This window comes from Rissa tridactyla, chromosome Z (genome assembly GCF_028500815.1).
Source record: "Rissa tridactyla isolate bRisTri1 chromosome Z, bRisTri1.patW.cur.20221130, whole genome shotgun sequence".
NCBI classification, from domain to species: domain Eukaryota; kingdom Metazoa; phylum Chordata; class Aves; order Charadriiformes; family Laridae; genus Rissa; species Rissa tridactyla.
The window spans coordinates 32,809,047-32,833,184 of NC_071497.1; the positions used below are offsets into that span (position 1 = coordinate 32,809,047).

General features: G+C 47.9%; 1 protein-coding gene across 6 annotated transcripts in view; it reads left to right on the forward strand.

The window, feature by feature from the left end:
* LOC128902495 (PH and SEC7 domain-containing protein 3-like) overlaps nt 1-24,138 on the forward strand; it is a 124,558-nt gene that overhangs the window by 32,085 nt on the left and 68,335 nt on the right. For 3 of the 6 annotated variants that reach the window (XM_054185636.1, XM_054185634.1, XM_054185635.1), the window contains exons 3-6: nt 4,851-5,913; nt 7,388-7,780; nt 20,767-20,973; nt 21,078-21,158. In XM_054185636.1, coding sequence (XP_054041611.1) covers nt 4,851-5,913; nt 7,388-7,780; nt 20,767-20,973; nt 21,078-21,158 — 1,744 coding nt within the window. Of the gene's footprint in view, nt 1-4,850; nt 5,914-7,387; nt 7,781-10,943; nt 11,059-14,141; nt 15,568-17,105; nt 20,512-20,766; nt 20,974-21,077; nt 21,159-24,138 lie in introns of those variants that run through there. The other 3 variants (XM_054185637.1, XM_054185640.1, XM_054185639.1) reach the window with 3 other exon arrangements.

The window sequence follows — 24,138 nt, forward strand, 5'->3', positions numbered from 1 at the left end:
CAGGGATGAAGGCCTGGCTCTGTTTCCACCAGCAAGCAAACTGCCCAAAAGCCTGGATTGGCTGCAAGCTGCAGAAATCCCTGCGCCCAGTCCAGCGCAGACATTTGCAGTCCAGTTACAAAAGCACCGTGCTTGCATTATGCTAATCCCCCAGCTTTGGCTAATGAAGGACCTCCGCGAGCCAGGCAGGACCTATCGCGGCACGGAGAATGACATCATTTGGAAAAAGGGCTGCTGCACAAGGCTGCCAGTGATTGTGCAGCATCCCTCCCCTCTCACAGGGGGAGGCCGCTCCGTCTTGGTGGGCATAGGCACTGCTTCATAAATCGGAATAGTTTTAGTTACCACAGAAGTCGTAACTCGAGGGAGTGCAGGAGGAGGAGACGTGTGACCCCCCCCTCTCTGGCAGGCTGCCATAATGATACAATGCCATAAATCCTGCCATTTGTGCATTAAGCTCTGTCACCTAGCGGTTCATTTCCTCTTAACGCATGCATTGTTTTCACTTGTCCTGATTTGCATTTTACAAATAATGGCGAGAAACGCCGGTACCAAGAAAGCATGACTGGTGTGACGCTGCATGCAGGCTCACCCACGTGCTGCTTGTGATCGGCGTAAGGAGATGTGGAGAAACAAAATGCAGGATGACTGGGCTGCTTTGTGAAACCTTCCAGCTCAGTAATGCCAAAACGCTGTCAGGCACCCCGCGCTCTAAAACCAGCACATGGCTTGCAGCATCGCCATTCTGCCTGTTTCTTCCCTTATGGATGCGGCAGCTAGGCACAGACGTCTCCCTGGCATACCGTCAGGCAGCCTTGCTGGAGGAAATTTTTTTTCCCCCCTGCAAGCTGCCAAGGTGGACTTCTTAGCTCCTGCGATAGACTGAATGAGACTGCAGTTCCCCCATCAGTTTCATAATACTCAGAAAGCATCCATTTACATCATTGTGTGCAGTGCAGGGCAGCAGCTGCCAGGAAATTTGAAACTATTTTGATTCCAGTTGACTAGAACAGCAGCAATTGAATTAGCTGGTATCGCTATAGATAAACTGATGATCTGTGCATTTTATTTCTTTGACCAATGGGTAACTGCTGGAGCTACAGTAACCTCTGTGAGTAAGGAGACTGTTCAAGCAAATATATCTAATTTCTCGAGATAGCTAATATATATTTATATATACTGTATAGAGAGAGACACTCACACCATTCTTTTGTAAAATGTACCTGTAAACAAAATGTCTGTCTATGCTTGTAACTTGTGTTTTGCTTCCTAGAATTTCCTTTTATTATGCTGTAGACAAGCTTGTTTGACATGGAATGGTTATTTACCTATGAAATATCATATCTATGCCTGATTTAAGTCATGAATTCTTTCAACGTCTAGTCATCAGAAAGGCTGCCAACTGCTGTTAGGTTATATTTGCCCGGTCTCAATTTTCTAGCCACTCACCCCCTTTCTCTTTTAGCTTTTTTTCTCTCCATTTAATTATCTCTCTCTTTTTTTTTTTTCCCTTTGTTGAAAGAATCCACCTTCAATGCAAAGTAGAAATTGGTGTTACCTGAGAGTGTGTGTCCTTTCTTTGTTTGTTTGGTGATGGGTATTTTTTTTCCCTGCTCATCTTCAGTGCGGTCCTTAAATTTTGTTGTTGCCTTTCTAGCCTTGTTTGTAATGCAGTCATATTGGGGGATGGGGTCGGACAGGATATGCCAGTAGCTGCAGCAAGACATGATGCTGTGGTGGTGGATGGGAATAAGGGAGGAGTTTTCCTTAAAGAGCTCAAGCTCCTCTCAGCTCTGGTACCTGAAATAGCTCTCTGAGCAAAGGCTAAGGCTTTGCACCTTTTAGGAGCGGGGGGCAATTGGTGGTGGTTTACTGCACGGAGTGGAGACCTCGGCAGTCATGTGCGCGGTGGTACCTAACGTAACGGGACAGACTGCTGCTTTGGTGCCATATGTGAATTTTTTTTTAATCAGGCAGTGAATTAGGCAATGTTTCTGCAGGATGTCGTGAAAGTGAGAATCCCGCTGACTTGTGCTCTCGTACGGCAGTGGCAGCAGTCCTTACAGAGGAGGGCTGCTGTCGCCTTACTGTAGGAGAGGCTTCAAATTTCTACTGTGAAAGTGCTCCTCTTGCCCAGGTGCAGCATGGCTTGCAAGCATGGCAGAGAGGCATACCTGTGTGCACGCTCCCTCCTCCTGCACGGCACTCTGTGGCCGCATATGCCTGTATGTGCTCTGTATGTGTACCTCTTCTAGAGTCTGTCAGGCTTGCCAGAGGGTAAAGTTTGCTTGGGATGAAGTTCAGGAGGAGAAGTAAATCAGAAACTTGCTTGGGGTTGCACACCGCCGTCAGCAGTGGCCATTGGTGGCAGATGGGGACGCGCAGCAAGGCATTTAGCATTCACTGCCGGAAACAAGGCCGCCTCTGTTTCCCTCATTTCGGTTCAGAAGCTAAGATAGCAATTAGCAGAGATGGGCTTGGCCCCTTGGCAGGGCCTGTGTGCGGTGCCTTGTCAGGGCTTGGCCTCCAGTGCATGTTGGCTGCATCCCCAGCCCCGTGGCGGGCCAGGGACCCGTGCTCTGGGCTTCCTTCCAGCAAGGCGGGGTGCGTGGGTTGGAGGCAGGCACGGGGGCTCCCGGCTCCTGGGGCACTGTGGAGTCCTGGGATGGATGGCCTGGGCTTTCCCTCAGGATGGGGCCAGAGCGTGTGGCCCAGGCAGCGCCACGGCCAAGGCGTGAGGCGATCCCAACCGCCGCACCTCCTGCTGGCCAGCCTGCAAGCTGGGAGTTGCTGTAGGTGGGGCTGTGTCCACTGAGAAGAGTTTATGTTAGCATCCATAGTTAGCATCCATAGTGGCGGGCTGCCTACCTTTAAAAATCCCATCTGGACATGTGCTGAGAGAGCAGGAAGCGCTAACGGTGCTGCATTAGAGCAGAGCAGGGCCAGGGGTGGGGAGCCGGGGCCTTTTGCTGGCTTGGGCTGGTCCCTGTGCAGGTGTAGGACGTTGCAGCCACACAGCATCATTCTCATCCGTGAGTCTCTCCTGGTGGATGTGTGTCCCTATGGCAGCCTGGCACCTGTGCCATGAAGTGGGTGGGCTTGGGAGGCACCCAAGCACTGCGTGGCTGAACTGTGGGCAAAGGGGGCTCTTTGTCTGAGGCTTTGGGCACTTAGAAAAAGCACCATGCCTGGAAACACTCCCATGGGGAGAGGGACGTTGCTGTCTTCTTCAGACTCTCCCAGTGTACCCACAGCTGCGTGTTGGAAACCCTGCTATGAAGGCAGGCTGGTGATGTAGAAGTGGTCAGGGCATCCATGCTCCTCACAGCTCCCTCGGCCCTTGCAGCAGAGAAAAGGTCCCTGCTTTGTCCAGTCACTGTCCTCAACAGGAGCCAAGTCATCTAGGTGGAACTTGACACACTGAAGTTTTGAAACAACAGCATGGAGACATATGAAGAACCTACTGGGGAAGAGACTGTGGTTTGCCATGGTCCGAGTCTGTCACTTTGATCTGGCACCACACACAGTGTGTGGTATTTACCCTGTGGCTAGATACACTGTATAGTGAGCTGGCAGGTGTGAGCTGCTGCTCGTCTTTACAAACCACTGGCAGATAGATAGACACATTAGTCTGGTGCTGAGCTCGCATTAAATTATCCTCCCTTTCACCTTGAACTCAGACAATCATTAACCGCAGCTACGTGGCTTCCTCCTCAGAAATAGCTTGTGGCCAGCCCGCTAGAACCAGAGATGGGGATCAGTTTGCAATGCAGCACCTAGAGATGCACTTCAAGAGGGACAAACCATCCAAGTGCATGTTGGTGTCTGGTTTCAGAGCTATCACGCCTGACGTTTTTCAGAGTAGGTGTTTGGATCTGACCCCCCGCATTGTTTGTTGTAAAGCACTTTTATACTCCAGGCCAATTTTTTTTCCAGAAGGGTGCAGCAAATGCAGCTGTTGCTGTTTTGTTTTGTTTTGTTTTGTTTTTTCAAAAGCTCAGTGCCTCCTTGGGCTGTAATACAAAGTGGCCAAATATCCATCTTTGTGTCATCCATGAGGTCCCTCTGAGGACAGCTGGTTCTCTGTTACCCCACAACAATGGGAGCCACTGGGTGCTCGGTACTTGGAAAATGGGACCATCCGGTTTTTCCTCCTGCTTTGTTTACATCAGTTGGAAAAGGAACACCAGGAGGGGAAGGGTAGCAAGTTTTCTGTGCAGCTGTGAATTTGCTGCAACAGAAAATGTGAACTGCTAGGCATGTGTACATTGCTGCAACATGACCTGCAGTTACCCGAGTTGTAAAAGGAAGAGGGTAGGTAGTGCTGGCAGAAAGTTAAATTGCTCATTAATTGCTTTGTAATTTAGCTAATTGGTTTTGTCAAGGCTGTGGAATATATGGGGTGTGGCTGATTATCTTCCCAGTGTTTCATCTTTACAAGTGAAAATGACCTAAAAACTTTTTTTTTAAATAAAACCAACATGTATGGCGCATGCTGTGGATGGATGTCAGACCTCTGAATATCTGCTTTCTTCAGCCTTTGCGCCTGGCCTGTGGCCTCAGACTGTTCATGGGCCACTGGGACCCTTTCTGAAGTGTAGCAGACATTTCTGGCATTCCTTCCTCTGCAGTGCACACTCCCAAAGTAAGGCTGCCCCAAAACTCCTGTGTAAGAGGACCAGCTCTGGCTAGCTGCAGTGTGAGAGTGTGCAGAAGTGAGTTAAACCGAACGGTATTTTCCTTGCAGGGGAGAGTGTAGTTACTCTGTTAGGAGAGGGCTGGGAAGGGAGGTCAGGCTTTTTGCTTATGCACGCAGTGGATAAACCCATGCTTTCTTTATTTCTTTGCAGGTAGTGGCCATGGAAGCAGCACTTTGCTCCCTCATACCATCATCAACGAATTTCCAGAGTATGGCACCGTAGAGCCAAGTGGAGACGCACTGAGGTCTTCATCACTGCGCCAGGCAGAGCCTGTGACACGCAGTCCAGAAAGACGGGATGGTCACCACCGGGTACCTGACAGGCCCCTGCCTCTGCGTGCGTCTCCTGCAGATGATTCGAGACCTGGTGCTGGGGCAGCACAGCTGCAGACCCCAGAAGAAGGTTTGCAACCTGCGGGTAACCTGCCAGAGATTATGAAAATCTCTCGACAGCTGGAAGCAGCAAAGGTGCAAGAGAGAGCAAATACTTCTCTTGATTCAGAGACACAAATGGAAAAAAAGAGCGTTACTGGCAGACAAAATGTGCAGGCAGCCAGAGAACCAGTTCCAGCAGGCCAAGAAAAACCCTCAGACATGCCTCTTCCATCTGAACGAACAGCTGAGGAAAAAATGCATTTGATCGTAGAGAAAGATCTGGCTGCAATATGGACTGGAGAAAAGCAGTCCGAGTCTGTCAGTAATAAAGCCGAAGAGGTCCACGCAGCGCAGGAGACAAGCTGTCATAGACCATCTGTGACAAACCTGGAAACAGCCAGCAGAGTGGAGGGGTGGGCGCATTTTGAGGAGTTTTCAGCGTACAGTCAAGGCAAAATGCAAATGGGTCCTGAGAGGAGGCTCTCTAAAGAGGCAGCTGTGAGCAAACATGTAGAATTTCAAGGGGTGGAGATTTTATGGCTGCAAAAAGCTGAGGAGCAGAGAAGAAAGAAGCACTCGCTGCTGGAGACTGTGTCCGTGGAGAGGAAGACGTTCCCCAAAACGTCCAGCCACCCTGTGCCACCGATGGTCTCCCCAGGCTTGATCTCCTCACCAGGCAGCACATGGAGGGCGGACTGTGAGGACCCGAAGCTGGGACCTGCTGTTTCTGGAGCCACTCCTCTGGTGCTGCTTGATGAAAGTGGGGAGGATGAAGTTTTTGTGAAGGATGAGAACCGCGCCAAGGAGGAGATGGCAGTGCTAGCAAGAGGCCAGGGCAGGTGAGATGACGCTTGAGGGGGCACAGGGGGCAGGCGGGGTTTCTCTTGTCCCAAGCAAGGAACAAGGCTTGTGCCTACCCCTTTAGGAGTTAATGACAAACGAATGTTTCTCTGCTGCCTGCAGCGTGGTGGCAATTGTAGCATTTCATGCCTGTTGGTGGCTAGTGCAGGAAGTTGGGACTAAAGCTTGTCCACACCGACATGCTGAAGTTTGAAGTCTATCTCAGATTTGGAGACATAAAGATGTCTCTTGCTGTTTGCGGAGTAATGGCTGTGTGACGAAGCATCTGTAGCAGGTGTAGTTGGGATCCAGACATGGCATGTAATTAAATACAGGCAGCATGCAGGCCTGGACGTATGTGCTTGGCCAGATTTTCTGGTTTCGGGCAGAGTTCATGCAAAAACAGTGCAAGCACTTCTGAGGGTTCAGGTAATAAAGACGTTTTACCCAGGGTCTTGTATGTTTTAAGAGGGTAAATGCTGTGATGAGCTTTCTCTATTATCTATCTATGTATGTTTGTTTGTTTGTATGTATGTATGTATCTATCTATCTATCTATCTATGTATGTGTGTTTATATAATTTTAGCTATATATATTGAAAAAATTGTTTGCTGCTTTTTGTAAGAGCATCCCCATTTCCTCACTTTTCTTTCCTGATGCACATCTGTAACAAAGCAAAGGGCCCCACCGGTGCACACTGAGCAAACCGTGCCCACTCTGAGCTGGCGGGCTGTTTGCTGCTGGAACAACAGGGTCTCAGCAATGGAGGCACCTCTGCACCTTGGGATCTGCAGAGTTTTGCTTTGGCTGGCATGTGGGATTGCTCAGGTGGGCAGCCCTGACGCCTGGCACGTGCTGTGAGAAGCTTCGCAGTATTTGGCGCAGCAGAGAAGAAAACTTTCTGCAGGGGGGATGCTAGACCTTCCCCTGTGCATCAGCAAGGAGGCCGAGCCTTCAGCCTTGAAATCTGGTTCTCCTGGCTCCGGGTTTTTACTTGCATTTGCTTCCCTTTGCATTTTGGAGGTATTTCCTACAGCCTTTCACCAAAGACCCCAGCACTGGGACTGCAGAGTCAGCAAACCCCACTCCGGGAGGCAGAGGCCCCATCTGGGTGCACGTCTCTAACCTGTGCAGCCCATGGCAAGGCAGTGGTGCTAGTGGAGGCCTTATGCATTTGTGAGTGCTCTTCTCCTTTGCACATAAGCAGCTGATGCTGTTAGGCAATATTAGGCTTTCCCCCCACCCCCCTTTTTTACCCAGAAGATTGTTTCTTTTTATGTCCCCAGAGAGTGAGATGGTGCTAATCATGAGCAGAGGTGGTGCAAGGACAAACTGGCATTTTACCCACAGTGTTGTCTCTTGCACAAAGCCACACTGACCTTTCTGTTCACAAAGGTGGAAGATGAGGAGGTTCACCCAGAGGTCTAAACCTTGCCCTTGAGCTGAAACAAGCTGTTTCTGATTAATTTCCAGGATGATGGAGGAGGGCGAAGCAGCCACAGGAGGTTATGAAGATGTCCTTGGGCAGAGGCACTCCGACGTCTCCACTGATCTGTACAGCTCACAGTTTGAAAACATCCTAGACAATGCATCTTTATACTACAGCGCGGAGTCGCTGGAGACGTTGTACTCGGAGCCCGATAGCTACTTCAGCTTTGAGATACCACTCACTCCCATGATCCAGCAGCGCATGAAGGAGGGCGGCCAGTTTTTAGATCGGACGTCAGCCTCTGGGCAGCCAGACGTTCTGCAGCTTCCCCCTGATGGGGAGGTGAAGGGCTGTGGTGAAGGCATCGCCAATGGCTTAAGGGATGTTAGCGAAACACTCTTCAGAGGAGACGTCACGGAAGTACCTCGTTTGGCAAGGTAAAAGCAGTGGGTGATCTTTCTGTGTGCCTGCTGATTTTTTCCCTGATGTCTGTTTACTTCAGTAGGCTGTCATAGATTATAGTTTGCCTCTTTCAACATTTTCTACACAGAATAATTTCCAGTGTAATGGAGTGAGCTGCAGGACAGAAATGAGCAGTCCAAACCTGTTGTTTATTAGAAAAGTGCGAATTTACTTTACAAAGGTTTTGTAGGTGATACTTGTGTTGATAAAAGGCTGGTCAGTATTGTTGCATCTCTGAGACCTGTCCCTGGAGTAGTTACCAGCTACAGATGAACCTTGTTCACGTCCAGTTGTACCTGAATTTGTTAGCAGCAATTTTTAGAACAATAAAACATGGATGAGTTGTTCAAATGTAATTCATGATTTGGATGTTAAAGGTGTGTCTCTGGGCATAGATTTTCCTCTCTTGAAGTCAGTGGTGTTTTGCCAGTTACTTTGGCTGGTACAAGGGTTTGCTTCCATCACATTCACAGAATGAGAGACTGTTAGTTGCTTCTTTCATTTGTGCACTAGTTACTGATTGAGAGAGGAGGGAGCATTGCAAAAATGTTAATAATTTCCATTTGGTAAAGGGACAGATGAGAAAACCCATTAGGAGAAGAGTCACGTGAAAAGCAAAAACTGGGCGAAGTGGTCAGAAAATGCTGTGTAATTGTAGAAACTTACTCTATGAGCAAACTTCCCTCATCGTATGTTGTCAAAGACGGTGGGGAGAGTGAAAGGCAGCAGCAGGCAAAATCAGGGGTCGAGCCAAAAACAGTAATCTGCGGAGAGATGAGGGACCTTGTGAGTGACAAAGATGCCTCCCGTCTCCATCCTCCAGGGACAGGATGTTATCTAAGGGTCCTAAGGCTATTCTCTTTGATAGAACTAGTCTAGTCTGAGCTTTCCTGGGAGTCAGTGGTGGGAGGTCTTTTATCTTTTATTCCTTTTTTGCTAGTGTGAAAAAGTCCTTTGAGCAGAAAGTAGTTTTGCTAACTGTATGGATTAAGGGGCAGTTTGTCTTTAAAAGAACAGGCAGAAGGATTTAGCAGTTTAGAACGTTTTTTACATCAATCCAACTGGAAAAAAGGTGTTTAAATCTTGTATGACCCTGAGCTGCTTGGTGCCAATAGGCAATAAGTGACTGCTGATCTGCCACAACCAGTATGGAGCCAGAAACTGAGGTCAATCTTGACACTTGCAGCTCCTTACCTTTGCTGAACTCAGAGATTGCTGTAAGACTGGTCAGTGGGGGACAAGCAGCATATACAGACCCCGATTCTGTTAGCCTGTAGTCGCAGCATCTAGTCATCATATTATCATCGAGACAGAAGTTATCATAAAGACAAGGTGTGCTTAGAGGCACATTAGGTGCCTGCCTAGTGTGGATTTCATTAGGAGTTAAGTTAGTTTAAATTTGCAGCCATAGTAATAAACCAACAGAGGATTTTGAAATTATTCTTTTTTCCCCCTAAATAAAAGAATAAAAAAAGAAGAAAGAAGTGTCCCCAACAGCAGGTTTGTGGAAGCTCTGCTATTATAGTCTGCAGGGCTGTGTTAGGGATGAGCCCCGAGGGCACGCACTGTTAGGGTAGGTGCTGGTAAAGAGTGTAGCTGCAGCAGTTCAGCCAGCCACAGATGTGCCCAACAGGGTAATCCTCTGGATGATAACCTTATTAACCACCCCTCCACCACCCCATCATATTCTAATATCGTGTATTGCACCAGGGTACAGGGGACTGACAAGTCATGTGTGCTATACTGTTGGAGCCAGTGATGAATCACGGTGTTACAGTGTGTGGGTGAGGATCACTGTCTGCATGCTGGGGGCTGCATGGGGTTTATTCGCAGAGGGGTCAAGACAGTATATCACTGTGATGCTCAGGTAAACCAGAAATAGCTGCCTGAACCGAGGGTACTATTTCTAAGAGTTTGCATGAATGGTTGTGTTGCTTGAAGCAATCACAGACTTGTTTTTTCAACCGAAAGTCCTCATGTAGGATATGTGTGCAGTCGCCACTGTGAGACCTTGGTGCCTTCACTTGTAAATCCTTGTTTCCTATGGTGCCATGAACCTGCGTTTGTGTTAGGGCTGTAATTGCCCGTGCGTAGCACCTGCCTGGCTCTGGCTGGGCATCAAGGGGCACTCCCTGAAGTGGTCCGGCTCTCCCGGAGAGCGAGGTGGGGACGGCAAGCCCACCACCCTGCTGGATCCAGGCAGTACTCCCTGGCCCTGCACCCCGCAGCCACCGTCAGGAGCTAGCAAGCAGGAGCTTGCCTGCGATATATCGCCGAGCCACCGGAGGTCTCTGTGCCCTTTGCGGAGCTGCGGGCTCTCCCTGAAGCCAGGGGCTCCTGAAGCCAGGGGCTCCCGCAGCTCCTTCTGCCCACCCTGTGATGTGAAGTCACTGGAGGGTGGGTGCAGGCAGGAGAGCAGCTGGAGGACCCCATCCTGTAGGGATGGAGGCAGGTGTGGGATCCCGGCGTGTGAACAGTGGCAAGTGAAAAGTGAAGTGGGGGAATTTGGGATGCAGAGGGGCTTGGGAGCAAAGCAGTGCAACATTGCAGTGTGGCACAACAGGAAGCATAGCCCCACTTTTACAGAAACTACACTGCCGACCCAGGTGAACAAAATCCAAACCCAAAACCTCAGCAGGTCCCAGCGCTGTGGCATTTTGGTGATATAAAAGACGTGTGGGAAAGTGCGTGGGGAGAGAGTACGCGTCCAAGTACCAGCACTAATTTATGGGGGAACAGAGTGTGAAATGCTGGCAGTCCTTCATGGCCGGGTACAAAAGGGGAGGGTGGATGTGAGAGCAAAGAGTTAATAGTTTAAACCTGCAAATTGAAAGCCGTGTGCCAATTAGGAAAAGAGGAGCAGGTGCTCCCTGGGGCCATGCCCTCCTGATAGCAGGCAGCTGAGCACCACAGCACTTTTTGCATCTCTCTGGAGGGAGCCTGAGCGTAACTGACACGCGGACCCTAGATGGCGTGAGGTTTTAATGTGTAACGGCAGGGAAGCATAGTCTTGTAATGAATAAGCGGGAGGGTAACATCCTTCTCTGCTCTTAGGAAATCGCTGGCTCTGGGAGGGGTCAGCTCTGGTATGTGAAGGCCGGTCACATGCCTTCAGAATTGGAAAAAAAAAAAAAAAAGAAGACGAAAAAAATTATTAGAGGCTTGTGGGCTGCAAGTTCCTGTGGGCTCCTGGGTGTCTGGATGTTTCGTCCCTGCTGTCCTCCTTATCAGCTGCTGGCCATGGCAAAACACAGTAAGTCCTGGTGAGAGCCGTGTGATGTGCCTGCTCTTGACAGCCACCCGCTGCGCTTCCTTAGAGCAGGGGAACATCAGCCGGCCCCTGGGTTTTCCTGCAGGACAGGTTGGCTTGTATTTGCAAGTAGTCCTTTCCTAGCACAGTTTAGGTGCCCTTTGTGTCTGGCCAGTGGAGGAGGGATGCCTGGGGAGAAGGGTGTGCAGGTTGCCTTCCTTTGGGAACAGTTCCACTTCTTGGTGTCTTTTGGGGGGGTTAATCGCTCCCCCCCGGGAAACCCAAATTTCTGCATCTCAAGTAGCCTTAAGTTTCCCCAGGTGGGGTGGGAGAACTGGGGGAGGAGGGAAAGTGTGAGTTTTCAGAACTGAGGGACAGCCCCCCTGTATATCAGGGCACCATGAGGTCCTTGTGAAACGTGCTGAACCACAGGTTGCCAGTGTAATGAAACTTTGCAGTGGCAATAAAGTTACTACGTTTGGGCTGTGTTTGGTCCCCTTGCCTGTGTTATCCCTGCAGAGGTATACAGTCCCCACCGTTGCACCCACGGCCCGGGTACTGCACTCCTCCCTTCTCCTGCCAGTGGATTGTGTTGAGACGGAGCAAGGCTCAGCCTTGGTATATGGGAGTTTAGTCTTACTCACAGTGGCAGTAAGGAAGGAAATAAGTTTGCAAAGTGCTACCCAGATGGCAAGCCTGTTCAGGTTTGCATCACCTGAACTAACTGTAATCATTTACACCAAATCAGAGTGGGAGGAAGGGGATGTATTTCCAAAGTGGTAAGATATATCTGAGGGAAAAGTGAGTTATCTTTACTATATATACAGTGAGTGACAGAGCATCAGTGTGTCTAAAACTAAAGTAGGAAGTTCCCTCGATGATGATTCTCATCTTTCTTTTCTACTTCCAGACTTTAAAGACAGAATTTCTTTTAATCTTTCTTTTTTTCTTCATTCTTTATAGCAGACTTCCTGTTCCCTTTTCCCTTGTATGTTACAGTCAGAACAAGAACTAAAAAAAAAAAAAAAAAAAAAAAAAAACAAAACAAAAACAACCCAAAAACTTCTGGCATTTCTTTTCCTGAGTTGTCCTGGAAGGTGTGGTCTCTGTTGGTAGGACATCGCCCAAGATTTTTCTAAATCCAGAGATAAACAAAAAAATCTGTATTGCATCTCCTAGTCTTCAAAAATGTGAAATATTTGCCACCTGCCATCATCTTTAAAGAATTGCCAGTGCTCAGCAAATTCTGCAAGTCCCGTTATTTTAATTATTTTTTTTTTCCTAGAGATGCAAACACAAATTTTGTCACATACGTATTCTTTTGTAATTCAAGGGGAGAAGAAAACAAACTCCCTAAAGCAAGCTGGTGGTTCTCAGAATAAATGCACAAGAATGTAAACTGCAGTTCCCAATGGCTGCCACATTTCTCTTAATGGTTTGGGCCTCTCATAGTAGTTTCCATAGTTGTATTCCTTCTTCTGCGTATGGGTCATTTCCAGCAGTTTCTTAGTTGGCACTCTGCTTATGCCTTCTTTGAGACAACAGATTTTGTTGACAGATAAACCAGGTTTTGATCCCCTTTTCCAAGTTGATTCTCTGAGCCTCCTCCCAGTTTATCAGTATCCTGCATGCCAGTTATACTTCTGGTTTTCAGTTCGCACTCTGGTGTTTTTGTCCAAGGTAGCTCGTATTTGATTTTCAATGTAGATATCGGATTCAGTACTTACATATATAACACATAACCTTTATTCATTCATTTTATTAGTCTATCCAACAGCAGTCTGGTAGAACCTTTTTCCTCTTTGAAAACTTACCTTGCGACCTGGTTGAATCTTTTCCATTTAGCGTGAAATCTGCCAGGATCCCTGTGTTCCTAAGCAGACATTTTTTGGCTTTCGGACATGCCTCAGCTCATGACAAACTCTGGGACTTAGCAGAACTATGGCTCTCAGAAGGTGCTGCTTCATATTTGCTGCCTTCCATGCCCAGAATAAGAAAAGTTATTCAGAAGAATGACGGTGGTTGTTGTCCTAGAAGAGCGATTGAGTCAAATGTGTCTGCAGTTGGTGAGCAGGCAAACATACGCTGGAGCCCATTTGCGTGCACATGGGCTACTGCATCTATCAGTTGCTGAGCCACTAGTAAGCACAATATGCTGGCACGGATATGTTAAATCCAGGTAAAGATAAGTGGCACAATCCGCAAGGGTAAATTTCTGAAACCAGTGGCATTTTGGCAGCTGAGGATTTCATCCTTTATTGCACAGTTTACTACTTTCAAAAATGTTAAGCCACACTGATCACCTTGGTATTCCCTGCAGGAAGGTGTTAACACTTTATCAAGGCTCTGGAAATACAGTTTGCCTTTGCTCTGGCTAAAGAGGTGCTTGCAACACCGGTTTAGTGAGAGTATGTAAAATTGCTTCTAGTTCCTAAATAAACTGTTGTTTTAGGGAAAAAAGGGCTGCTGACTTTTCGCCTCTTCAGTTCCCAGCCTCCTCTGAAAATAAAACAAACAAAGCAAAAATCCAGGAGCTGACAGAGACAGAAAAGAAAAGGAAAAGAAAAAAAGAAAAAAAAAGTGGAGCAGCTGATCAGTTCGCCGCACAAAGGGCCTCAGTATAATGCTGTCAGCAGCTCGACTTCTAAGCTGGCATCTGTTGGCATATCTCCATTACAGTCAAAGCCATTTAGGTCAGGAAGCCTTCATTCACCGAAACCGAGGTGTCTCTGCCAGTTCCGGGTCAGTCCCGAAGTGCAGCCTGGCTGTCTCATCCATTAGGCACGACTAGCTGCCACTCAAGCCCCCTGTCCACATTATTGCTGGTTAACTCTCTTCTTCCTCTGTCTGTCTGCCTGTTGGGATAGAGAGAGGCAGAGCCTGGCGGCTGGCAGGGCATCGTAGAGGCATGTATAACTTCGGATGTGATGCAGGAGCACCGATGGAGAACAGGGCACGAAGCGTGCAGACTCCTTGCTAGCACAGCTGGGTGAGCTGTGGGTTGATTGGTGGTTGTTTTTCCTTTATTGCGGAAGTCTGTCTTTTATTATTATTAACTATTCTTTTTGAGGACAGGCAGTTCATTTTGCTGCATGATTGCAACGCAGAGCTGTGCAATATTACTGCCAGTGCTGAAATGCTCCTTCTGCACGTTGGCAGGGGAGCCTTAACCAAGAGGCGTAAACACCTGTATTTCTACTGTTTTGCTCCGTGCCTGGACTAGCTGCCCTGTTAATGTGCGCTCCCAGGGCCTGTCTCCAAACAGTTAAACCGAGCCTGAGGAGGGGGGAAGGACTCCACTGGCTTCCCAGTTTTGCTTCTGTCCCAGGGGACCCTGCAGGAGCCTCATGGGGACATGTCATGCTGGTGCTGAGCGTGGGGATGGCTCTTGTCCCCCACAGCATGTGAGGGGGTGGGCGGACTCAGGAGAGAGAGCCCGAGGGCTCCCAAAACATTGAGTGTTTTCTGAGGTTACGGGTGTGCAATGTATTCTTTGGGTCTGGTTTTTGCTCATGTCTGGGGGCAGGTGGGCCAGATCCTGAGCATGGAATTATCCTGATGTATCCAAGAGACTGGTCTCTACGTCAGTGCATCTGTCAGAAATATCCATTGCGGGGGGAGCCCATGGACACCCTCTGTGGCAAGGGCCAGGTTTTCACTTTCTAGGTGTGGGGGCATTAATGTGGTGATATTCCCTTTGCCATTGCTAACCCCCGCCACAGCGATGTAAGGAGCCTGAGGTTGCAAGGGAATCAAACCTGAAGTATTTTTAGCAAACATTTGTACTTCAGGTGGCAACAGGCCAGCGTGTCTGTGTAATAAAGGACACGCTGTATCTTGGAAGGGCTGCAATCCTGTCCCTGCGTGTGGTGGGACTTTTTGTCCTGCTGCTGGGATCCCGTAACTATAGCATTTGCATTTGCTGTAATGCAAGCCTACCAGAAACGGCATTTTCTAACGCTTTAGCTGTTAGCTCCCTATTTACGGTCAGCAGGAATTCTTTTAATCAAAGAAGAAGGCAGATGATTACAGGGAGCAAGAGGTTATTTTTAAGCAGCATCGTGCATTTCAGCCCCTGAAATTAACTTTGCATATGCGTTTTATTGATAACCAATAGGAGATTACAGGGCTTGTTTGTTTATTTTTTACATTGCTTCTCTCTGTGTGACATGACAAGGTAGAGGTACTTTTCAATGGATCCTCAGTGGGTACTCTGGGTTGTAGAAACCATCCTCCCTTCATGTGTCCTGGCTGATGCTGTGCTCGTGAGACACCCACTGAATCGAGTTGCAGCAAAGTGCAGCTGTGTCAGTCCTCAAAGAGGGATCTACTTCAAAGTGTGTCTTTGAAGAGAATCCATACGTAGGACTTCAAAGCTGCTTAAACCATTCGGAGTAAAATAGCACAGTGAGTCATCTGCTAGGAAAGGGCATTATCTTTATTTTTATTATTTTTCTCCCCTTCCTACAGTGGTATCTTGGAAGAGCCCTGGAGCTGGAGGTAACTGGCAAGGTAAATCGTTGCTTGACGTGATTTTGTGCTCGCTCTCTCCTGGCCCCAAAGAAGCTGGTTCAGAACTGCAGCAAAGCTGCAGCAGAGCTATTCCCAGCCTGTCTGTGTGGTCGGTCATTTGTAGCAGGAACTGACTCATCATGTCCCAGTGCTGCTGGGATTTCTTTGCTTTCTCCAGTGGGGCTACTCCTTTCAGAGGCAGGCAGTTCAAGCATGGCTTTTCAGCTCTCTGAAACGACATTCAGCCTGTGCCACTGATCATTTCTGGTCAGCTCTGAAATGTGGAATTGCCTGAGCATCCATGTCTCTCTTAAGAGTTGTAGGGCAGGGATTCGTTCTGTCAGGGCAGGACTTTTCACAGAGGGAAGTCTGCTCCCCTGCAGTCCAGGCTGGTGTCAGGGGTATCTGAGTGCTTCTGCCTTTCTGATGTCCCTGCCATGCTGTGAGGTGAGAGCTGCTGCTGAGGGGCTGTTGAATTAGAAATAGCGCATGCTTTTCACAGTCAGAGTTGGTGGTTATAGTTGAGGGGATGGTGTCCTCTGTTTCAGAACCAAGAGGAGAAGGCGGCTTGGAGTGAAGGCATTTAAAACAACAGGGCCAGCACAGTGTTGCAGAGGGTGATTATCAGCCCCAGCGTGGCTCCCTGGCAGATGCTTTACCCCTGCTGAAAACAACATTTGTTCTGGCCCTAGCTTCAGCATGCCAGAACGCCTCTCCACCCTTCCTTATTTTTAATCATTGCTGCATTTTGCTCTGATGGGCTTTGCTGGCAAATGCCTGACTTTTAGCTTGCCTTGAAGTAAAGCTGATGTTAAAGGCGTGCAGACTTATTTGAGAGAAAAAGTTTGGTTTCCTCCTGTTTTCTCCTCCTCTCTTTCTAAAAAGAGCCGGGAAGGTCCCAGCCCTGTCTCATCCAAGCTCCCCCTGAAATCCGTGCATCCAGTGCACTCCCTCCAAATATACATGCCGGATGGATTAGATTTCCTCGGGGAAGGGCCCCATGTGCATCCAGGGGAGACTGCGTGCCACAGAGCGTATGCCGTGCTTCAGGCCAGCAAGAGCTGCAGACAGTGATGAGCTGGGATCACTGATGTGTCTGGGCTGTGAGGGGACAGCACTTAGGCTGAGTTGTCACACCTTGCCACTCAGTGTCAACTCCAAACTCTTCTCCGTGTTAGCAGCTGGGGCCGTTGCTTTGTGCTGGATCTGAGCTCTTCTCCTGTAAAGCAAAATGCTAACATGCTTTTCCTCCTTGGGACAAACCAGGTAATTTTTTTTTCCCCATGGGTTTGCTAAAAAATGAAGAGTATCCTAAGGTTTAAGACACCTGAAACTGCAGTTACTCATGCCGAGGTTTCCAGTTGCAGCCTAGGAGACTAGGAGAGTGGACCACTGAGATATGAGGTGCCTGTATCCTTACCATTATGTTACTGGCCTTGTTCTGTTTTTGTCTGGAAGTTGCAGCCATTCCCCAACCATATGTTGCTGTGGAGGGTTTAAATTTTGGTGAAACCCAGGATGGGGGTGGGGGGGAATAAGTGAATCTAGAATATTCTTAAACAGATCAAATGTGCTAAGTGCTGAGCGTAATACGATTGAGATATCTTGGTATTGGGAGCTAAATCACTATAGACCTTGTCAATAATGGAATAAGCGAAGAAAATGGTATAAAATGTTTCAGACTCTGCCTAGCTGTTACGGTGTGTTACGGGAAACCAGCTTTACAGATGTTACAGTCTGCCTGTGTTTCATCCGCGAGCGTGGAGAGACGGCTGCTGCTGTTAGAAGGTATTGAATTTACCATAGCAGCTGTTTATTGAATTGCTTTAATTTCTGCTGGATATGGCAGTCATAGCCTATGTGCATTCACTGTGAACCTTTTGGGGGATGCTTTGGCAGGAGGGAGGATGTGTCAGGAGGGCATTGCTGGAGATAGAAATAAGGAGGTCTAAGGGCCTGGTTTCTGCCCGCAGCTCATGCACTGTGAGACTAAAGGGGTCTGGTTTGTTGTAGCTTCTGTTTCCTGTGTTTTCCGATAGCAGAGATTAATGTAAGAGTCTCTGGATGAAAATCAGCAGCCATGGCTGTACAGGCAATTACCAGTAGTATGGTTGCAGTCCCTTTTGGCCTTGAATCCAGGATTAGGGGGAATATAATCTATTACATTTTCAGCCTACTTTTGTCAGCGGAGGTTTCTCATTTTTATGTGATAAAGAGTAAAGCTGCATGAGAAATCCGTGTCCAGTCTTGCTCTGCATCACAAAGCCCTTTCTTGGTTCTGTTTAGCTGATAATGCTGCTGTGGACTCTTTATGTGTAGAACTTGTAGACTGCAGAAGACTGACCTATTTGTAGCCTTGGTTGCTCCTAGCCCTTGATTAGAGTCCATTATAAGCACTTTACAGAGGGAGGCAAGTATTATTATCTGTGTTCAGCAGCTGGGGAAACTGAGGCACAGAATGAAAATGGTGCACCTGGAGAGACTTGGAGTGAGAAAAGATGTCAGCCTTTCCCCTGAGGAACACTCCCCCAGACCCTGCTAAAATGATCTGTCCAGAGAGCGGCTTGCAGTAGTCATTCACAGAGTGCGTGTATTTCCTAAGTCTTCAGTGACGTGGGCATTGAGTCTTCTCACCACCTGAAAAACTTGAGAACTGAAGTCTCACTTTAATGTTAACAATCTGGTATTTTCCCTGAACAAGAGGCTTATGTTACAGACAACGTATATTGTTGATCTGATTGCCTTCTTGTACCTATTAAGTAATAAGCTGATTAACTTTCGGAATAACTGAAAGAAGCATTCCTTATTCTTTGATCTGTTACGTGTACAGGGAGCCCTGGTCGGGATAAAGTTTTAAATCAGGGAGGTTGGAAGATAAGGTTTCTTATGCAGCCTTGTTGGCTAGTTTTGGTGAGCAGAGAGCACACTCTCCTTCTTGCTGGGTGTTCTTCACATCCAGCCTGCGGCTCTGAGAGGCAAAACAGAAGCTGGGAGCTGCCGTACTGTTTATTTCACTAAGTGGCAGATGCTGGCACTTCCTTTCTTCTAAACTTACGGTGGTTTGCGGTAACGTTGAGACTCGTAGTGCACTGGTTCATAGCAGGGTGCAGATGTTTCTTGTCAGCTTTGGCCATCTTTCAGGGCTATAAATATTGCCTTTAATAAAGAGCAGTGGTGAAACAAGGCTGTGATTTATGAGCGAGGCGCTACAAGTTGGCATGGCTTTTGAAGCAGCATTTGTACATGGAAGGCTCCATAGATGTGATAGCTCACCTAGTTATCCTTTGCTCTTGTCAATTGTTAGAGCTGGGAATTTGAAACCAGTCTCACCTTTGTTTGCTTTCTTCACAAGTTTTTAGTAGACCAAATCTAGGGAATTTCAGACATTGGCTAGTGCTTTTGGAAAAGGCTGAGGAGGCATTTCCCACAACAGCAGTATCAGGAGGGGTGTTTTTTGTTTCTTATGTTAGCTGGTGATCAGTGATGTTAATGCTGTTGGAATTGTATTTGCAGTATTAAGTCCGTGCTAGAGCACTGACACTGAGGCCCTTTTGTTATAGCACCTTATTATTCACACTGAAATAAATGCAAAATCAAATCCCCAGTACCTGTAGGAGCAGGCTAGATGTCTGTTTTCCCCAACACTTGATAAAAAAAGTTGCACTGACAGTGTGGATGTGTGATACTTTCGATGTTGTAGCAGCACTAGGGGGATCGAAACAGAGGTGAAATGGGCAAGTCTCCTTCCTGTAGGAGCACCTCAAACCTCATTCTCGTAAACCATAGAGAGCACAGGTGATGATTTGTGTGGAAGAAGGCATGCAGAATAGCAAGGATTTTTATTTTAAGCTCACAGTATATGAAAATCCCATCTTTAAAGGGTTAATAAGTGGCTAGCAGACATTTCAGTAAATGGCTAGATAATTGTTACTGGAGCGCAGTGATTGGTTGTTCTAACCATGGCTTGTCAAGCTTGAAGATTACAGTGGTGTATGAAACCATGGTATGTTGAAGTGTGGTGTTTAAAATCATCTTTAACTCATTCCAGTCATATCTGCCCTGCATATGACCCCTGCTGATTGTTCATTAGCCCTGTGTAAATGAGGATTTAGTGGAAGGAATTTCTGTATAGTATTTTTTTTTAATAGAAATGCTGTCATGCATGCACACACATACACAGAGCTGAGATTTTGCAAGAATTTCATGGCAATGTCAGAGAAAAGCTTTTCCAAAGTGAAAAGCTTGCCTGTGTGCAGGGGTGTGTATGTGGGGGTGCACTTTCTGGTGTGGAGAGCTCTTGTCTCTTTGAGGGGAGAAGCAAAGCAGGCACACAGCTCAGCCAGAGCTTTCCTACTGTAGTAGAGGTGGGAGGAATCTATAAATGCATGATTTATGTAAAGTGCCCTGGGATTGCCATGCGGAACATCCTGAGTTTGAGCAGCCGGTGAGGGAAATTATTGCCACCATGAGGGAGCAGGGGGAAAGCAAGCAGTTCTCCAGGCTGGCCTGGGTGGCTTGCATCTCTCTGATTCCCCAAACTGGGTTCCTTGCTCCGAATCCTGATTTTTCTAGTGGTGCCTCCCCACGGGATGCCCACTGCTCATGGGCGGCACAGAATCCGCTGAGACTTCTGTGGATGTTATTTTAGATTTGGGGAGTTGTATTGTTTCCAGGACAACTGGGGAAGAATGAGGAAGGGACTTGTGCAGAGTCAGCTTGCAGCTACTGAACACCCTGTCTTGCTCACTGCCTTTTTACCCGGAAAATGGCTAATGGCCTACTTTTACAGAGACCCCTTCAAGCCAAGCAAGTGATTGGGTTAAAAAATACTAGTGCAAGAAGCAAATGAGGAGCCAATGTCGTCAGGTGCAGTTGTAGTCTGATAATAGCAAACATCTCTCTGTGAAGTGAGCACAAGTTGTGGACACTCAGCACACTCAGAAGGTGAGTGCAGAGCAGAATGTATTTCTTGTCTGGGAAGCCCATATTTGGGTCTCTGTGTTCAACTCTCTTAACCTCTGATGACTGCTAAATAAATGTCCCCGTTCTACACAGCTCCTTCAGTTAAGCAGAATTTGCTATATTGTGTAATCTTGCCTCTGTAGCATTAATTGCCTTCTATTCTAAGAGGAATTAAATCCTTCTTGAAACTGTAATGTCATCTTTTTTTCTTCTTTCCATGTTCTTTCTATCTCATAGCAATGCTGAACTGCAGAATATGGTGTTAGACTCCAGTGCTGCCATGGGGAGCAATGAACTTCAGGAGAAAGATGCCACCGGAGCCCTTGGCCACGATCTCAGCAATGGCAGCAGCAGCAATTTGGAAGCAGCCAGGCGCCTGGCTAAGCGTCTTTACCATCTGGACAGATTCAAACGCTCTGATGTGGCAAAGCATTTGGGTAAAAAGTATGTGCTGATATGAGGCCTTTGGCCACATTGATTTTCTTGCTGGTGCTGGAGGGGTTCACTCTCAAGTGATAACCTTTACTTATTTATTTGTTTGTTTAAAGCAACGAATTCAGCAAGCTTGTGGCTGAAGAATACCTTAAGTTTTTTGACTTCACAGGCATGACGCTGGACTGCTCACTCAGGTACGTGCCCGTTTGCTGACCTTATGTTCTTGTTTTAGTAATGGTCCTGTTTGCTGTGTTGTCCTGATTAAAGCAGTTGTCCTGTGGAGGCTTAAGGGGGTGAAGAGAGGAATGTGACGCGTTTTTGTGACAGAGCTTTTCTCTTCTGTTTGTCTTGGCATGCTGCCGTACTCCAGAGTGCTGTTGGAGTGGTGGCATTTCCTGGAGAGGGAAGTCTTTGGGTGGACCTGCTTAGAGGAGATGGTCCTTGATGCAGAGAAGATGGAGAAAAATGTACAGTCACTCAGTAAACAGGGGACTTGTCGTCTGCCAGGTGCTGCTGGGGAATGAAGGTGCTGCTCGCACCTGAGCTGCACAGACTTTTTGGCCGATGCCTTGTGGAACTTGCTCTGCCCGGCTGCAGTACACAAATCCAGGGCCGGGGTTTGATGTGGCTCAGCAGCCCTCCTCACTGTGTCTCTCTGAGGCACCCAAAAATGTGCAGAACAGCAAAAGCTTCCACGTGGAAAATGCCGTTGAGAGTTTGGTAGCTGCCAGCGTGGGTGTTTGAAAATCCAGCCCTTCAATTTTCCTTCCTTTTTTACACTGAAGTTAAGCCTCAACAATGTTTGTTTTCAGTATTTTTTTTCTTAGGAGGCAAAGCACCAAGTTTGTGTAGCAGTGGCCTGTTAGTATGGTTGCTGGTGTTCTGGTATTTAAAAGAATTTAAAGTGAGTTTAAATCATCTGGCTGAGGTTACTCAAGTGGATTATCGGTTTTTGCTACTGATACAAAACCAGGAGGTGCCAGTCCCCTTGCAAATGCATTTTCCCAGGGATCTGACTCCAGGACACTGTGGCAGACCCCAAGGAAAACCCAGAGTCCTGCCTGCTGAAGGTGGTGGAAAGGAAACGTGCCCGTGGAAGAGTGAACTGGCTGCTCCCATGGCAGGGCGATCATATCAGAGCCAAGCTGGAGCACCCACTCAGCACAGGGCGGGAGCAGCTAGGGTGGTGGGAGGTCTGCTGCTCCTTCCGGGTTTTAGCAGCCCTGAAGCGCGATGCTAAATATACCCATCTTTTAAATTGTGAAATCCAACACCTAATTGCTTAGTGGCACATATTTAGGAGGTCTCTGCTCCCGGTAGATCTCCTGTTAATATTAATAGTCATGACCTTCTCTAAAATATGCCGTGGCTCATGTGGGACTTAGACATGGCAGTGGTTTGCTGAGGTTGCAGAGTAGCCGTGGTGACTGCTGGCTGCATGCCCTGCACGCATAGCAGAGGCCGGGGACAGAGCATCGTCCTGACGTGTGGGTGAGCCTAGGCGTGCTGCCTCACGCTTGCAGAGAGAGGTAACCGCCCTGTTGCTGCTGGCTCACTGACAAGCTGTGGTTTGTTAAGCATTTTGGAGCCCATGGCGGCAGCCGAGACCCATGCAACACCCCCCACCCCTTACCCCCAGGCTGTGTGAGGCCATTGTGCAGTGCATGTCACTGTTGGTGGCAAGTTTGGGACATGGGGAGCATTATTTCTTCATCGTCCTGCTCTGCTTCCACACCCTCTGGACCCACATAGCCTGTGCATCTCTGGAGTGCATCTCTCACATCCTCCACAGGACCACAGGAGAGGAGAAGGTGGGACCACTGCTCCAGCCCCTCTCAGAGTCCATCCTGGCCCTCCTGGTGGGCAGAAACTTGCCCCTGTGGCCCTTGGCCGCAGCATCGTGCTCTGAGAGCAAGGAACCTGCCTTGTTTATTTAGTAAATGTTGTTTCATCAGTTGCCTCTCTGAGCTGGTTTCCAGCGGGGTAAAGGGGAAGAAGGGGTGTAGGTCGGTAGTGCCTAGCATGGGGACAGGGGGTGTCGCAGAAAAGAGCCTGAGCTGGAGGAGGAGGAAAGATGGATAGTTGTCAAAATGTGCCATGGGGGCATGAGGTAGGAAGGGAAGAGAAACCCTGCAAACACTCAGTTGTATCTACTTGTGAATAGGGTTATTTGCAATACGTTACATGTGAAATTAAGTTATTACCAGGCAGATCACACTCTGTATGGGTGTGAGATCGTTGCAAGTACAGCCCATTTCTGACCTTAGATCAAAGAGAAAAAATTAATGTTTATTTGTCCAGGCTAGATAGATGTGAATGTTCCAGCAACATATTCCACACCTCACAGATCTAGTGTTAGTTTCAGTCTCATGGGGTATTTAAAAATTGTCTATTAGGCACTCATTTTGTATGCCGTCTTGCTTTGGACCCAGGAGATTCGTGTTTTCAGGCTTTTCTTAGAAGCATCCTTACAAATGAGTGTAGGCTGATACTGCTGAGGTCATCTCTTGGCTCCAGGATGTGGGGGTTTTGGGAAGTGCAGAAGTTCTTTGGCTGTGAGGCGAGTTTTTCAAGCAGGAAGAATGGCGTCATGGTTAAGAGGCAGGGTGGTTAAGTGTTGGATGAAGCGTCAAAGTGTGTGTGTGTCCCACCTCTTTACAGAGGCTTGCAGGTTGTGTCTAACGAGCATGCCCTGGTGTGCACCAGCCCTGCGCCCTGGACTGTCGAGCAGGAACCCAGGAGGTCTGGGTTGCTCCTCCAGCTGTTGAAGCTCAGTGGGAGACTTTGCGACTCCTCTGCCCTTTTCCCCAGATGTTTTCTGCCGGTCAGGTAGATGCACTGCCATCTGCAAGGTGTCTGGTGTGTCCTGGCCTCTCTGATAGGTGACTCTCCAGAAGGAGGTCTGCACATTTGGTGTGGGTTCTGAATCTGCAGTGCACCTGCGTGACTTCACTGCCTGGAGCAGCTCCTCTGCTTTGGATGGGAATACTAATAAGTTAAAATGTGCAGGGGTGACACACAGTAAGAAAAGTACAGAGAACACCCTGAGTGTCTGTCATGCATAAACAACCCCTGCTCCAGATACTTCCCCAAAGAAAATAAAAAAGTTAAAAGTAAGAACAGCTCTTTCAAATGGTGTAATTGCTTATTAGTTTGTATATTCCATGGCTGGGA